The sequence below is a fragment of the Budorcas taxicolor genome, chromosome 11, assembly GCF_023091745.1.
Source record: "Budorcas taxicolor isolate Tak-1 chromosome 11, Takin1.1, whole genome shotgun sequence".
In the NCBI taxonomy this organism is placed as follows: Eukaryota; Metazoa; Chordata; class Mammalia; order Artiodactyla; family Bovidae; genus Budorcas; species Budorcas taxicolor.
The window spans coordinates 15,478,526-15,496,295 of record NC_068920.1 but is presented as its reverse complement, the minus strand read 5'-3'; the positions used below and the strand labels follow the sequence as shown (position 1 = coordinate 15,496,295).

The 17,770-nt window shown below is 43.1% G+C and overlaps 1 protein-coding gene across 1 annotated transcript; it reads right to left on the bottom strand.

The window, feature by feature from the left end:
• Positions 1 to 297: 297 nt before the first annotated feature.
• On the bottom strand, positions 298 to 17,559 carry SMIM13 (small integral membrane protein 13). Its single transcript, XM_052649512.1, has 2 exons — positions 17,448 to 17,559; positions 298 to 827 (listed from the first exon to the last, which is right to left on the bottom strand). The coding sequence occupies exons 1-2, from the start codon at positions 17,521 to 17,523 to the stop codon at positions 640 to 642; spliced, it is 264 nt and encodes an 87-aa protein (XP_052505472.1). The 5' UTR covers positions 17,524 to 17,559; the 3' UTR covers positions 298 to 639.
• Between the last annotated feature and the right edge of the window lie 211 nt (positions 17,560 to 17,770).

Genomic DNA, 17,770 nt, shown 5'->3' with positions numbered 1-17,770 from the left:
GGATGTTTGCCTCACTGATGTGGAATGCGCGCCCTGCTGCTCTGTTGCCGTGCTTTTCTGCATACACGATGACTTTTCGTTTCAAGGCTGAATCATAGTGTAATCTTTTTGAAGACATTTTTAAAAGCCAGTTAAACCTGACACATTTGATACCAACAATCAGTAATGGTGCTATGACAAGCCTGAGGTCCACACGTGCCCAGACGAGGGTAATTACATCACGACTGTTGCCTGGTTGACTGTAACCGCGATATATCCCAATTTCAGACAAGGCATGATGTGGGGGCGGGAGGGGAGAGGGGAAACATGACGCAGAACTAACATTAATAAAATATGGATTTTCAAGCCTGTAATATTTATCAGATTAACACCAGTGCAAGAAAAGAAGCCCAAGGGTCAAAGAAAAAGTATATATGTTTAAGCATACAAGCAAAAATTATCATAACGATGAAATCTGCAATGGTCCGATTTGGTTGAACTTCCCTTTATTTGCATATGGCTTACATGTAAATCTTTTTTTGAATTGGACTTAGAATCCAAGAATGAATGTTCTTCACTCCTTTAGCAAACTGCAAAGCCCCGTCATTACAGAGAGACTCCCAGAACCCTTGGCCATTCGCCATCACAGGACCGGCTGGCTCAGTGGCCTTCATCGGCAGGGGCCCTCCTCTGGCGAGCAGACCTGATCCTGTGCGGAGACGGTGAAGCATCTTCTTCGGTCTCAGATCCTGAAGGCTCACGGTCTCCCTCCTGGGATCCGGTGTCTCCCACCAGTTCCCGAAGAAACTTGAATTTTGACAAAAAAAGATGCCAAACAAAATACCAACCTAAAGAGAGAGAAAAAACATTCAGAAAAATTATTACGCCCAGCATTATCAACTGAGAGCATTTCAGTTAACTCTGCATCAGGGGTACACTACAAAATAGGATGTATAATCTAAAGGTGTAAGTGATCACAATTTATGTAACAAACGGTTATCAAGCATTTACTATGGACAAGGCATAAAGACAAACTCTGGGATTACACGGGATGCCCATGACCAAGTGTACAAATTTTTGCACTAACATATTTTCACTTCTCCTGGGTGTAACAACTGACCCCCGAACAAGGCCATGGTTAGACCCTCCTCACCTTTGAAAATCCATCTGCAACTCTTCAGTAGACCCACCATATCCATGGTTCCACACCCAAGGATTCAACCTCAGATCATGTACTTAACTGCAGATGTATTTAGGACAAGAAATTCACACATAAGTGGACCTACACAGTTCATACCCATGTTGTTCAAGGGTTCACTGTACACCAAGGGGCAGAGCTGCTGGGTCATATGACAACTTTCACGTAACTGTGAAATTGCTGAAGTCCTGTCCAAAGCAGCTGTGCCATTTTACATTCCCATCCGAAATGTAAGAGGCTCTCAGTTTCTCCACAGCCTCACCAAGACTTTCAATTTTCCACCCTTTTTATTATAGTCATCCTTGCGGGTATGAAGTGGTATATCATAGTGGCTTTTATGATCGTACTTCCCTAATGACTAAATTTGCTGAACATCTTTTTCCTGTGTTTACTGGCCGTTTGTAAATCTTCTTTGGAGGCATGTCTATTAAACCTCTCTGCCCACTTTATAATCAGCTTGTCTTTTTATTGAGTTGTAGGAACTCTAAATATATTCTTGATACCAGTTGTTTAGCAGAAATAGGATCTGCAAACATTTTTTGCCCATTCTATGGGCTGGACTTTTCACTGTCTTGATCATGTTCTTTGAAGTATGATTGTTTTTTAATTATGATGGAGCCTAAGTTAGTTTTTATTTAATGAAATCCATTTGTTTTGTTTGTTTTTCTTTGGTTGCTTATGCTTCTGGGTACCATATCTAGGGAACCACTGACTAACTCAAGGTCATGAAGATTTATGCCTATGCATTCTTCTAAGAGGTTTAGTTTTAGCTCTTACACGTAGGTCTTTGATTGATTTTAACTTTGGTGTAAAAGATCCAAATTAATCCTTTTGCATGTGAATACTAAATTGTTGCAGAACTATTTGTTGAAAAGACTATTCATCCCTCTATTAAACTGTCTTTGCAATTTTGTCAAAATTCCAATGATCATAAATGTTATAGTTTATTTCTGGGCTTCCCTTGTGGCTCAGCTGGTAAAAGAATCCACCTGCAATGCAGGAGACCTGGGTTTGATCCCTGGGTTGGGAAGATCCCCTGGAGAAGGGAATGGCTACCCACTCCAGTATTCTGGCCTGGAGAATTCCATGGACTGTATAGTCCATGGGGTCACAAAGATCTATTCCCATTGATCTGCCTATCCTTATGCCATATATGCATTATGTTGATTTTAGTAGCTTTGTGTTTAGTTTTAAAATCAAGAGTATAAGTTCACGAACTTTGTTCTTCTCAAGACTATGTTGAGTCACTTGCATTTGAGTCTCCTGCATTTCCATGTGTCATTTTAGAATTATCTTGTCAATTTTTGGAAAAAAAAATTGCATGAATTTTGACAGGGACTGTATTGAATCTGTAGGTCAATGGGGGGAAACTATACTTTTTTATGATACTTCTCTGTCCATATCAAAAATTTTCCACAGTGGACATAGAAAAATGTTTTGACAATCAGAAAAATCAGGAGAAAAATATCAGAAACCAACAAATAATTCATGAATACTCTGTAGACTGCAAGGAGATCCAACCAGTCCATCCTAAAGGAGATCAGTCCTGGGTGTTCATTGGAAGGACTGATGTTGAAGCTGAAACTCCAATACTTTGGCCACCTGATGCGAAGAGCTGACTCATTTAAGAAGACCCTGATGCTGGGAAAGATTGAGGGCAGGAGGAAAAGGGGACAACAGAGGATGAGATGGTTGGATGGCATCACTGACTCAATGGACATGGGTTTGGGTAGACTCTGGCAGTTGGTGATGGACAGGGAGGCCTGGCGTGCTGCAGTCCACGGGGTCGCAAAGAGTCAGACACGACTGAACTGAACTGAACTCTGTAGACTTCTCGTTTTAAATACCCAAATACCATTAATTGGCCTAAATAAGCCCAAGTGATTTCAAGACACTAAGGAAAACCTCTCTTAGGTTAATTTTGAGAACTCAACCTAAAAGTTAAGTGCTAAATAGACATTATGGAGGTGAATTTACCATCAGGAAAATTATAAGCAAGCTCAATCAATGATGATGATAGTCTTGACCTCATAAAGATCAAAGATTCTAACAGTGGTTATTAGGTATAAAATGAGCAAAAATTTAGAATGTAAAGGGAAGTAACTGGAACTCTTCTGACCGAAGAGGGAAGGGCTGTCACCAGTGGGGTTCCCACCATAAAATACTCTTGCCCTTGGGGCAGTTCAGAGAAAGTCAAGTCCCCCAGCATAGGAATCCGCAAGAAAGGAACTGGAGACCGCTTCAGCAGTCAATCTTGGGAGATAGAAATAAAAAAGCATTCAGTGAGACCACGAATTCTTTCTCAATTTTAATAAAACAGATCCAAAACAAAAGACTTTTAAAAAAACATCACTGCCAGCAACCAAACAATGTAAGGGATTCAATCTGAAGTCAAAATTCACAACGAGGTAGCCAATCAGAGAGACTCCAGGGGCTGGGGTAGCAAGTTACAGCCTCTACACACGACACTCCCCTCCCCACCACACCAGCTAAAGCACGTCACACCTCTTTAATTATTACCTTCACCTGCAGTTAAGCCAACCTGAAAAGCAGCTCATTTTTCCCTATTCTGCCTGGGTGTGAGTGAGGGTTGCACGTGGAAGAGCAGGTAGGTAGGGATGCTGCTTCCCACGAAAAATCGTGAGGCAGAGAATTCTCCCTAACACAGATGTGGAGCTCATCCACTGGGCAGCCAAAGAAACATCCACTGCGCTGCCTTTCTCAATGGCTACTGTAATGATAGGGTGAGAAAGCAAAGTTAAAAAGGAAATTGTAGCGGTGAACCCGAACAACCAAGAACTGCAGGGGTATTCGCTAGATTCGGGGAAGTTCACCTGTTATTTTCCAAGTAAAGACTAACTTTTCACACAGCTGTAATTCTGGGGAGACGGCAGGGGAGGGGGTTCTACCTCCCGGCACTTAGAGCCGGGAAGAGCTGGTGCTTAGGCAACAGACCATTCATCAGTGTTAACTGTCTGAACAGAGGGTGACACTCAAAATCCCATGCAATTTGAATGAAACACAACTACACATTTATTTTGGAAAAAGAACCACTACTAAAACTCCCAATAGGTAAAGTGGAAAAGTGTGACTTAGCAAAGAAGTTAAGAGAGGTACTACAGTGCCGGATAAAACTGCTAATAGTCACTGGCTATGTTCATTAGACCTGGAAATAAAAACAGCTTTTTCTTTGGGCTTCCCTGGTGTGGTGGCTCAACAGTACAGAATTCACCTGCCAACGCGGGAGACACAATTTCAATTGTGGAGGCCAGAAAGATCCCCCAGAGAAGGAAATGGCAACCCACTCCAGTACTCTTGCCTGGGAAAATTCCACGGACAGAGGAGTCCGGCGGGCTACACTCCACGGGGTCACAAAGAATTGGACACTTGGTGACTAAACCACAACAAACTTAACTTCGGGACAGGTACTGTGAGGAAATGTTCTGCAAGGATCATTTATAGCCAAACTGTTGTTCACTATACACTGTCCTTCTACATCCTTCTAGCACATCACATTCCCTCCAGGTGAGGTAGGATCTGCTGAGGCGGGAAGTCCTATTCTCCCTTTTCGGGAGAAGAATATGTTTCAGTGGAAAGCAATTTTGAAAGCATTTATTTATTGTCCAATGGAATGACCCTACACATGCAATGACCACACTGTGCATCACTCAAACTGGCTACTCACCATCCTCTGCTCAGGAGCCTTGAGAAGCTACTGGTTGCCAACGACTCATCCTGGACACTGCAAATCAGCCTCCAGAACTGTGCTTGCTCATCCCTTCTAAGTTTCCCAGATGATTCTGATGCACAGGTAGGTGTGGAGAAGAGGTCACGTGAAGAAGAAATATGAGTGCCACAGCAGGTCAATTACAGCGAGTGGCCAAGGAAAAGGAGAAAAGGACAAGCAGTGGAGGAGCAGGAGAGAGGTGGGATACTCATAACACGCGTGTACTCACAGTTCCTCCGCTGCTGCTGTTTAGTCACTAAGTCTCTGTGACCCCACGGACTGTGGCCCGCCAGCCTCCTCTGTCCACGAGATTTTTTAGGCAAGAATACTGAATGCCTAAAGGGCCTCTTGTAGAAGTGTAGCTCGTACAGTTCCTCCCACCCAAACCTGATATGCAGACACTAGAAACTCTTTACCTATTTTTATTCTGTAGACCGTGGGTCTCCTATCTTGTCCTGGGATTCTAAGAGAAAAATGGATGGAGGGAGGGAGGGACAACAGAAAGAGGGGGCAGGGAGAAGGACTGAACAAAATTATATGCACTTATAGTCAAAAATGTATACTAATTGTTAAATAAGTACCGCAGTCTTTCACAGTTTAAAAGGCAAGTCTGTGTGTTAGATAAACCAGCTGGCAACAGAGGTTGTGTATCCTGGGATAAGCAAAGAAGTACTCAACTTGTGTGTGCCAGTACCCAAGCATTAGTTCAGAGGATGCATTCCATGAAAACGCACTGTACATTGCCTTTCTATGCAAGAATAAGGGCTTCCCTGGTGGCTCAAACGGTAGAGAACCCACCTGCCAATGCAGGTGACCCGGGTTCGATCCCTGGGTTGGGAAGATCCCCTGAAGAAGGGAATGGCTACCCACTCCAGTATTCTTGCCTGGGGAATTCCTGGACAGAGGAGCCTGGTGGGCTACATCCACGGAGTCGAAAAGAGTTGGACACGACTGAGCAGCTAACACAACAATGCAAGATACATGTGCTAGCAGCAGAAGGGTAGCAATAGCAGATGAACCCGAATAATGAACCATCACCATCAACACACCACAAACCCAGAGGACAGTTGTAATCACAGAGTTCTCAGTTCACCAAGTGCTTTTACATTCAACATTTAATTTAATACTCTCATTAGCCCTCTGAACTAGTGAGACTAGGAATCATTATCCCCATTTTCTAGATAAGAAAACAAAGGCTCAAAGTAATTCATCACCATGGAAGAGGGCAGGATCACCAAATCAGAGAAATGAGCTCACCAGTTCAGTTCAGTGGCTCAGTTATGTCTGACTTTGCGACCCCATGGACCGTAGCACGCTAGGCCTCCCTGTCCATCACCACCTCTTGGAGTCCACCCAAACCCATGTCCATTGAGTCGGTGATGCCATCCAACCATCTCATCCTCTGTCATCCCCTTCTCCTCCCACCTTCAATCTTTCCCAGCATCCGGGTCTTTTCAAATGAGTCAGTTCTTCGCATCAGGTGGCCAAAGTATTGGAGCTTCAGCATCAGTCCTTCCAATGAACACCCAGGACTATCTCCTTTAGGATGGACTGGTTGGATCTCCTTGCAGTCCAAGGGACTCTCAAGACTCTTCTCCAACACCACAGTTCAAAAGCATCAATTTTTCAGCACTCGGCTTTCTTTATAGTCCAACTCTCACATCCATACATGACTACTGGAAAAACCATAGTCTTGAATAGATGGGCCTTTGTTGACAAAGTAATGTCTATGTTTTTTAATATGCTGTCTAAGTTGGTCCCAAGGAGTAAGGATCTTTTAATTTCATGGCTGCAAGCTGAGTGATTTTGGAGCCCCCCAAAAATAAAGTCTGTCACTGTTTCCCCATCTATTTGCCATGAAGTGATGGGACTGGATGGCATGATCTTAGTTTTCTGAATGTGAGTTTTAACCCTACTTTTTCACTCTCCTCTTTCACTTTCATCAAGAGGCTCTTTAGTTCTCCACTTTCTGCCGTAAGGTTGGTGTCATCTGCATATCTGAGGTTACTGATATTTCTCCCTGCAATCTTGATTCCAGCTTGTGCTTCATCCAGCCTGGCATTTCCCATGATGTACTCTGCATATAAGTTAAATAAGCAGGGTGACAATATACAGCCTTGACGTACTCCTTTTCCTATTTGGAACCAGTCTGTTGTTCCATGTCCAGTTCTCACTGTTGCTTCCTGCGTACAGATTTCTCTAGAGGTAGGTCAGGCAGTCTGGTATTCCCATCTCTTTAAGAAATTTCCAGTTTGTTGTGGTTCACACAGTCAAAGACTTAAAGCAGAAGATGTTTTTCTGGAACTCTTTTGGTTTTTTGATGATCCAACAGATGTTGGCAATTTGATCTCTGGTTCCTCTGCCTTTTCTAAATCTAGCTAGAACATCTGGAAGTTCACGGTTCATGTACTATTGAAGCCTCGCTTGGAGAATTTTGAGCATTACTTTACTAGCATGTGAGATGAGCATGATTGTGTGGTAGTTTGAGCATTCTTTGGCATTGCCTTTCTTTGGGATTAGAATGAAAACTGACCTTTTCCAGTCCTGTGGCCACTGCTGAGTTTTCCAAATTTGCTGGCATATTGAGTGCAACACTTTCACAGCATCATCTTTCAGGGTTTGAAATAGCTCAACTGGAATTCTATCACCTCCATTAGCTTTGTTAGTAGTGATGCTTCCTAAGGCCCACTTAACTTCACATTCCAGGATGTCTGGCTCTAGGTGAGTGATCATACCATCGTGATTATCTGGGTCCTAAAGATCTTTTCTGTATAGTTCTTCTGTGTATTCTTGCCACCTCTTCTTAATCTCTTCTGCTTCTGTTAGGTCCATACCATTTCTGTCCTTTATCGAGCCCATCTTTGCATGAAATGTTCCCTTGGTATCTCTAAGTTTCTTGAAAAGATCTCTAGTCTTTCCCATTCTGTTGTTTTCCTCTATTTCTTTGCGCTGATCACTAAGGAAGGCTTTCTTATCTCTCCTTGCTATTCTTTGGAACTCCCCATTCAAATGGGTGTATCTTCCCTTCTCTGCTTTTGCTTCTCTTCTTTTCTCAACTATTTGTAAGGCCTCCTCAGACAGCCATTTTACTTTTTTGCATTTCTTTTCCATGGGGATGGTCTTGATCCCTGTCTCCTATACAATGTCACGAACCTCCATCCATAGTTCTTCAGGCATTCTATCAGATCTAATCCCTTGAAACTACTTCTCACTTCCACTGTATAATCGTATGGGATTTGATTTAGGTCATACCTGAATGGTCTAGTGGTTTTCCCTACTTTCTTCAATTTGAGTCTGAATTTGGTAATAAGGAGTTCATGATCTGAGCCACAATCAGCTCTGTCTTGTTTCTGTTGACTGTATAGAGCTTCTCCATCTTTGGCTGCAAAGAATGTAATCAATCTGATTTCGGTGTTGACCATTTGGTGATGTCCATGTGTTGAGTCTTCTCTTGTTGCTGGAAGAAGGTATTTGCTATGACCAGTGCATTCTCTTGGCAAAACTCTATTAGCCTTTTCCCTGCTTCATTTTGTACTCCAAGGCCAGATTTGCCTGTTACTCCAGGTGTTTCTTGACTTCCTACTTTTGCATTCCAGTCCCCTATAATGAAAAGGACATCTTTTTGGGGTGTTAGTTCTAGAAGGTCTTGTAGGTCTTCATAGAACCGTTCAACTTCAGCTTCTTCAGCATTACTGGTCAGGGCATAGACTTGGATAACTGTGACATTGAATGGTTTGCCCTGGAAATGAACGGAGATCATTTTGTTGTTTTTGAGATTGCATCCAAGTTCTGCATTTTGGACTCTTTTGTTGACTATGATGGCTACTCCATTTCTTCTAAGGGATTCTCGCCCACAGTAGTGGATATAATGGTCATCTGAGTTAAATTCACCCATTCCAGCCCATTTTAGTTCGCTGATTCCTAAAATGTCGACGTTCACTCTTGCCATCTCCTGTTTGACCACTTCCAATTTGCCTTGCTTCATGGACCTAACATTCAGATTCCTATGCAAAATTGCTCTTTACAGCATCGGACTTTGCTTCCATCACCAGTCACATCCACAACTGGGTGTTGTTTTTGCTTTGGTTCTGTCTCTTCATTCTTTCTGGAGTTATTTCTCCACTGATCTCCAGTAGCATATTGGGCACCTACCAATCTGGGAAGTTCATCTTTCCGTGTCCTAACTTTTTGCCTTTTCATACTGTTCATGGGGTTCTCAAGGCAAAAATAACTGAAGTGGTTTGCCATTCCTTCTCCAGTTTCTCTTCTCCATTAAGTGCATCAAATTTCTCATATTTTCATAGTGAAAGTATGGCTAAAACACAAAACACTAATCAGGAAATGAGAACATGACTGCCTACCCAAGATCTCCTAGTTCAAAATGCCTGGGTGCAGTAGAAAAAAATTCCTATCTTTGTGGACTCATTCCTCCACAGTCTTAACTTAATCCCACCATCATGGTGATATCTAAATGGTTAGCTGACTGGCTCAATACCAATCTCAATTGGTATAAAGCTCTTTTCCATGTTCCATCCTGTAACCTTTTTTCCCTTTTACACAGAAGGCAGCTAAAGCTCACTTCTAAGGTAGTATGTCCAAGGCCAAGACACAGGCAAAGTGAAAACAGAACCTTGCTCTTTCAACTCTTCCCACAAAGCTCCCTCTACTGCATGTCTCTTTTGTAAAGACACACGGGGGACCATCACTGATCCAACACAACGCTGAACTGGAATACCTCCACACCTCAATCCCTGTTATCCAGAAAATGAAGGACAGTTTTAAAATTCCCTTTAAAACCTCTTCTTTTTTCTAAAATTTTCCCCTCTTTTCAGCGATCACAACACTCCCATAGATCCAAATATGAGCTCTCTTACATATGACTAAATTTTTCATCCATACTTTATCCCTTTCTTAAACCTCAGGAACGAATCTCTACCTTATTGGCTGGAAGACACCTTTAAAAAGTATGTCCATCCGACATTTCTTTCTTCTGATGCTCATATTTCCATAAGGGGTACTGTATCCCCTCCCCACCCCTCAGGTGGAAAACAGGGTATTCCAGCACGATGGCCTTCCCCTACTGTGGCTTCTACACTAATAAACCCTCTCCCGTCTACTTCCTTCGTTACATTCCCAGCGCCATCTTCCATCCTTACTATCAACTGGATTACCACTGCAATTTCTTAACTCAGAGGCATGCTGCAGCCACACTGCTTGGCCATGAATCCTAATTCAACAACTCACTTGAAATGTGAGCAAGCTAACCTCTATGTGTCTCAGTTTCGTCTATAAAATGCAGACACCACCACATACAGACACCACCACAGACAATACAGTAATAAAAAGAATGAATATGTGTCACATGCTAAGGAGAATGCCTGTATGTCATAAATTATTCATCAAAGGTTAGCCATCGTCACCATCTCTTAGGCTGTGGTCTCTTCCCCACCCAGGGCAAACTCTACAGACAAGGGGTCATTACCACTATCACTGACATTTTTAAGCAACCCTGACCCAGGGATCGAACCTGGGTCTTCTGCACTGCAGGCAGATTCTTTCCCATCTAACCCACCAGGGAAGCCCTTTTAAGCAACGTCAACACATAATTTTTACATCTTTCTACTATACTGTCTCTTCAGTATTACACTCTCTTGGGTGACTCCTTTAGGATTTCACATTCACTTCCATCTGTCACTGTATTAATAACAGTCCTCCTCCCAAGACACAAGTTCCTTAAGGAAGGAAAATGTATGGCTTATCTACTTTTTCTTCTGTTTCTTCTGTCTTAGAACACAGAGTAGAAACCCTACACAAACTATTCAACTTCCATCCTCCAACCCCCACCCTCAATACACACCAAAGGGAAAGGGAAAGTCGCTCAGTCGTGTCCGACTCTTTGCAACCCCACGGACTGTAGCCTACCAGGCTTCTCAGTCCCTGGGATTTTCCAGGCAAGAGTACTGGAGTGGGTTGCCATTTCCTTCTCCAGGGGATCTTCCCGACCCAGGGATCGAACCTGGGTCTCCCGCATTGTTGGCAGACGCTTTACCTACTGAGCCACCAGGGAAGCCTTACACACCAAAAGTACCATAACTAAGGATTTAATGACTTTTGCCAATTGACCCATCTCAGAGCTCTTAAGATTCCTACCATGTAACAGAATAGCTGATAAACAGAACTGCTGAACAATGCTATCAACCAGTGATAACACTGAATATCAGAGAATACTGGAGATCTTCCCACCCCGGGGATCAAACCCAGTTCTCCTGCATTGCTGGTAGATTCTTTACCATCTGAGCCACTAGGCAAGCCCATTAAGCGTAAACCTTCTTAAATTCTATGATACAAGATACATTTTCTCACTATAATAAAATTTAACTAGAAAATGATAAAATGATATATAGGGGGGAAAAAAGAAATGTCCTAAATAATTCACAATTGAAAGGAGAAATCACAAGTGAAACTAAAAAACATTTTGAACCAAATAAAGTTTTTCTAAAGAAAATCAAAACTAATACTTAAAAAGAAATTAACATCATTAAATACCTATTTTTATATTTTTCAATAAGAATAGTTTAAAATAAATAATCTAAGTTTCTACCATAAGAAACTAGAAGTACAAATTAAAATCAAAATAAGTAGAAGAAAATAATGATAAACATAAACCAATGAAATAAAATCTGGACAAGAAATAAAAAATCAGCCTTTCAGCAGCTGAGGAGCTGGGCAGATGGCTCAGAGAAGGACGTCAGATGTCACTGTCCTCCCAGCTTTTCGATCTCCCCCCGAAGCCCCTCAATAAAATGGTTTGATCCCCCCAAAAAAGAAATAAAAAATCAGTAAAACAAAAAGATCCAGATTCTTTGAGAAGACCAATAAAATTCATAAACCTCTAGCTAGACTGACCATAAGCAAAAGAAAGAACACAATACCAAGAATGAAAGAGAAGACATCATCACAGATGCTACAGATATTAAATGATGAGAGAATATTAATTCAGATTAAACAGACACAGTGCTTGAAAAACACAAACTCAAAAGCTCACTCAAAAAACAACAGGTTAACTGGAATAGCCCAACATTAGCCCAAATGAAAGATACTGAGTTTGTAATTAAAAACTTCCCCCAAAAGAAAAGTCCTGATCTAAATTAATTCTACCAGACATTTAAGAAAGTATACTGGGGATTGTGCTTTATTAATTTTTGAATATTCATGACCTCCACCACAGCACCTGAACATAAGAGTTCACTAAGTGTATTTTGGGGCTTCCCTGGTGGCTCAGAGGGTAAAGCGTCTGCTTGCATTGCGGGAGACCTGGGTTCAATCCCTAGGTCGGGAAGATCCCCTGGAGAAGGAAATGGCACCCCACTCCAGTACTCTTGCCTGGAAAATCCCATGGACGGAGAAGCCTCATAGGCTACAGTCCATGGGGTCGCAAAGAGTTGGACACAACTGAGCGACTTCACTTTCACTTTCACAAGTGTATTTTACTGAGGAATACAAAGGTTATCCAGTTTGAGACAACCTTGGTTTGTACTACACTTAAGTGTGTGTTTCTAATAGGAATTTAACAGTTTATACAGAGCAATCTTTCTTCACTTCTACTTCAGGTATACAAGGGCCCTCTACATGTCAGGCATTACTCTCCAAGATCCAACAACAGAGCAATGAGCAAGCCAAAGAAGGCCCTGTCCCCACTGGGCTTACACTCTTGTTGGAGGAAACAAACAGATAAAGCCAGCCTCTGCACCGCTGAGTGCCACGGCCAAAGAGTCAAACCACCACAGACAAAACTGACTACCAGACTGAAACTGAGGAGACGGTCGGTGCAAAGGGAAATGGACAGATAACAAAGAGAAAGTTTATGTATACAGTGGAGTATCACTCGGCCATAGGGGTTAAAAAATGAAATCTTGCCGTTTGTAACAACCTGGATAGATCTAAAAGGTATGATGTTAGTGTCATAAGTCAGAGAAAGAAAAACACTCTATGAGTTCACTTACAGGTGAAATCTAAAAAACAAAACAAATGAACAACCATAACTAAACACAAACAGAGTCATAGATACAGAGAACAGAGAGATGGTTGCCAAAGGATGGGGGTGGGGCAGGGAGAAGTAGATGAGATTAAGAAGTACAAATTTAGTTGCAAAGTAAATGAGTCATGGGTATGAACTGTACACCATGGGGAATAAAGTCAATAACTATGTAGTATCTCCGTAGTGACAGATATAACTAGACTTTCATGGCTATCACTTTAAAATGTATACCAATATCAAATCCCAATATCCTGTAACAGGAATTAACAGTGTGGTAGGTCAATTAGTACTTAAAAACAAACAAATTTATAGAAAGAGATCAGATCTGTGGCTGATAGGGAAGAGAGGGGTGGGACTGAATATAGGGATAAATTTCTAGTTATAAGAATGAGTACTAGGGACATAATGTACAACAGGATAAATATAATTAACACTGATGTATGTTATATATGAAAGCTAAGTGAGTAAATAAATTTAAGAGTTCTCATCACTGGAAAAAATTTTTTTCTATTTCTTTACTTCCATATCTTGGAGATGATGGATATTCACCAAACTTACGATGATAATCATTTCATGATATGTGTAGATCAATTAAGTTGCACTCCTTAGATCTCGACAATTGTTGTTAAGTTGCTCAAGTGTGTCCAACTCTTTTGCGACCCCATGGACTGTAGCCCACCAGTCTCCTCTGTCCATGGGATTCTCCAGGCAAGAATATCTGAGTGGGTTGCCATTCCCTTCTCCAGGGGATCTTCCCAACCCAGGGTTCAAACCTTCGTCTCCAACATTGCAGGCGGATTCTTTACCACTGAGCCACCTGGGAAGCTCCAAGTTTATACAGTGCTGTATGTCAATTACTGGAGAAGGCAATGGCACCCCACTCCAGTACTCTTGCCTGGAAAATCCCATGGACGGAGGAGCCTGGTGGGCTGCAGTCCATGGGGTCTCGAAGAGTCAGACACAACTGAGCGACTTCACTTTCACTTTTCACTTTCACGCATTGGAGAAGGAAATGGCAACCCACTCCAGTATTCTTGCCTGGAGAATCCCAGGGACGGGGGAGCCTGATGGGCTGCCGCCTATGGGGTCTCACAGAATTGGACACAACTGAAGCAACTTAGGAGCAGCAGCCGTATGTCAATTATAGCTCAGTAACACTGCAAGGCAAAAAAAAAGAGAGAGAGACAAAACTGAAGTGACTTCCAGATGGAGTGAGTATTTGTAAGGAAAGGGCAAATCCAAGAATGACACCCAAGTCCCTGGCTGCTGATAACACATGAGCAGGGAGGAACAAACAGGTTGTAGAAATCAAAAGTTCTGTTTTAGATGTGTTTAGTTTGAGATGGTTATTAGAGCTTCAAGTCAGGGTACTGAGGCATGAACCTAGGGTGCGGGAGAGTCGTGATAGCTAGAGATACCAATGTTAGTCATTAGTTAGAGTTACTATTTAAATATTTAGAACTAGATAAGGGACAGAATGGAAGGAAGGTAAAAACAGAAACATAAATTTATTTTTACTCTAACACAATGTATGATAGGAGTGTAGAAAATAGCATGCATCTCATGGAGTAATGGCCAAGTACTAGTCTGTAAAGTTTTTAATTCAGCGATAAGAGCGATGATGGGTAGATAGAAACATGTACATATAAACTGATTGATACATGTAATTTACATACTTATGAATGTACTGGGAATAATGTAAAACATTTCCTATCATAGATTTAGTCAAAAAAAGTTAAATTCTAGGGGATGGGAAGACAGGAAAAGATAAAACAATTAACCACTATGGTAGGAAGAACACCATGAAGGTAGAGTGTACAGAAGCCACAAGAAATGCTTCCTGGGAAGAATGCTCACCTGTACAGAATGAGTCTGCGAGGATAAAGAGAATTAGAACTCTAAAGTGACCATGGACTTGGTGATACAGAGGCCATTTGTGACTGACCTTGACAACAGCAGTTTCAGTGAATAGTGGGAATGGAAAATATTTTTAGAATGAATGAGAGGCAAGAAAGTACAACCAACAGATAGGAGAAGGAAGACCTCCCTAAGGATCCTGAAATTTGAAAATCAGAATTCACTATGTGAAAGAACCGGTCAGAGTTCTTTCAGGCTATGCACTTCCTGGGGTAGACCCAGGTCATTGATTTTTAATCCCTAATGTGACTGTATTTGGAGGCAAAGCCTTTAAAGGCTTATTTAAAGGTTAAATAAATTGATACGGGTGGGGCCCTAATCCAATATGACTGGTGCCCTTCTTACACAAGATTAGGACATAGACACACCCACAGATGAAAGGTTAAGACACAGGGAGAAGATGGTCATCTGTAAGTCAAGTAGAGAGGCTCAGAGGAAATTAACCCTGCTTGAACTTCTAGCCTCCAGACTGTAAGAAAATAAATTTCTGTGGTTTAATGTCTATATTGTTACAGCAGACTTAGTTTCTCTTTCATATCTGGTGGGATCCATCCCTCCTCCTCCCTAAGCCCCAGGCTCCCCCACTAGTCAAAACACAAAGCTACCCCAAAATTCACTCTCCCAACAAAAAAGTGCTCAGATTACTTCTTACAGCTATTAGTCTCAACCACTCCAATCAAAATACGGCATTCTTTTACTTAGCACACCTCACCTCTCATTCCACATTGTTTTCTGAAGTCAAAGGCGGGGTACTTTTAGAAAAATGAGTAGAATTTAAGTCAAATGGCTACTAGAGGCTGAGAGAGCAAGTCTGAATATGCAGCAAATAGGAATTTTGAGGTCTCAAAGGCAAGTTTGGCAAATACTCTATAAAGTGGTGAGAAGGGAGTGGCAGAGGATGAGAAGGTTGGATGGCATCACAGACTCAGTGAACATGAGTTTGAGCAGACTCCGGGAGACAGTGAAAGACAGACAGGCATGCTGCAGGCCACTGGGCCCCCAAGAGCCGGACGCGACTTAGCAACCGAACAACAAGGAAGCAGGTATGGTTCACATGGTGCAGGGCCATCTCCAGGTAGTTTGCATGTTCAAACCAGAAAGGAGAGCATGTTTACCTCCTTCCTCATAACCACACAAACCACAAAGATTTGGTTTTCCTTATTTCAAGGATCCTAAACATCTACAATTAGCCCCAAATCCTGACATCACAGGCAGGAAGTTGACAAGGGCCTTCCAATTGCTTTATCATCAGAAAAGCCTGTAAGTTAGAAGCTTTAACTCCAGTGCCTTAGCAAAAGCAAGAAAACTAAAAATATACAAACAAGTATATACACACAAGTTTATCTATACACATGTATATGGTCATGTAAAAGAAAATTTAAAATACACATACAAGTATATGAATACAAATATACATATATGTACATGCCTAAATGTCTCCAAACACAGCTAACACTGAGCACGTGGTGCATTAATCGGGTAATGAATAAGCCCCATAGTTTGAATACTAACCAATTATTGCATCAACCTGAATCCCTACTTCAATATGATAATTATGAAAAAGGAAACTCACTGACATCTGGTTGTAAACACTTTCCCAAATGTTCACAATTGCTCAGCCCCTTTGCTAAGAGAGCTGTGGCTATCTGCTGTTGTTTGTTGTTCAGTCGCCCAGTCCTGTCCCACTCTTTGCAACCGCATGGACTGCAGCACGCCTGGCCTCCCTGTCCCCCACCATCTCTCAGATTTTGCCCAAGTTCACATTCATTGCCTTGGTGATGCCATCCAACAGTATTCTGGTCATCTGATGCGACAGAGGACTCATTGGAAAAGTCCCTGATGCTGGGAAAGATTGAGGGCAGAAGGAGAAGAGGGTGTCAGAGGATGAGATGGCTGGGTAGCTACCAGTTACTGTGTATTAGAAAAAAAAAAGATCTACAATTGCGCTGAAATTACCTTGAGAAAAGTTTCACGTCCTCTCATTCCATGGAGGGGAAGGGGGAAAAAAAAAATCACAGCGAACAAAATAGCACCATTTCTACAGAACTAAGAGTTAGGTTACCTGACCCTGGAAGTTTAATATAGCCGGTGTTTTTTAAGTTCTGCCTCGTCTCGACACTGCTGTTTGGAATTCAGCTTACGCCTAAACTTCAAGCAAACCATCTCACGCGTGCTGCAAAGCCAACTCTTGCTTCTGCCCCTGGTTCAAGGAAGGTAATGAAACCTCCCTCGCTTTATCATCGGGAGTCAAAACATGTAAAAAGACAGAAAGAGGACGAACCGATCACCGCACCTCCGCAAACAGGCCAAGGTGACGATTTGGGCTGATCTGTGGCAAGGGTGGCGATCGAGGCGCTGCGGCGGCCAGGCTTAACCCCGGGTCCACACGCCCAGCGCTGGACCCGGCTCCCTCCTCTGCGGTGGGCAGGGGTACCCAGCTCCGGGCTCACTCCCGAGGGGCAAGTGGAGAACCCATGGGTTTTCGTCACTTGCCCACCCAGGCAGTCTTTTTTTCTTTTAAAAACCAGAGACAGAACCAGCCAGTCGGCAGGACCAGCCGAGCCGGCGGGTGTTAACTACCCACTCACCGCACACCATCAGCAGCAGCACGATCAGCAGCGTGGCCACGAACACCAGCAGGGTCAGCCCCACGTTGTGCCACATCTTGGGGGCGGCGGGGCGGCGGCGGGCGCGGGCGGGCAGGCGGGAGGGCGGCGCGGCCGGGGCTTCAGCGGCCGGGGCGGCATGAGCGGCGGACGCCCCCCGCCCCCACCCGCCGGCAGCGCCCCCGGGAGGCGGGACGGGGCGGGGCGGCGCGGGGGCGGCCCCGCGGCCGGCCGCCGGCCCGCGCGGTCCCTCTCAGGGCAGCCGACCGACGTCGGGCGGGAGGCGGAGAGTGGGGGCGCCCCTA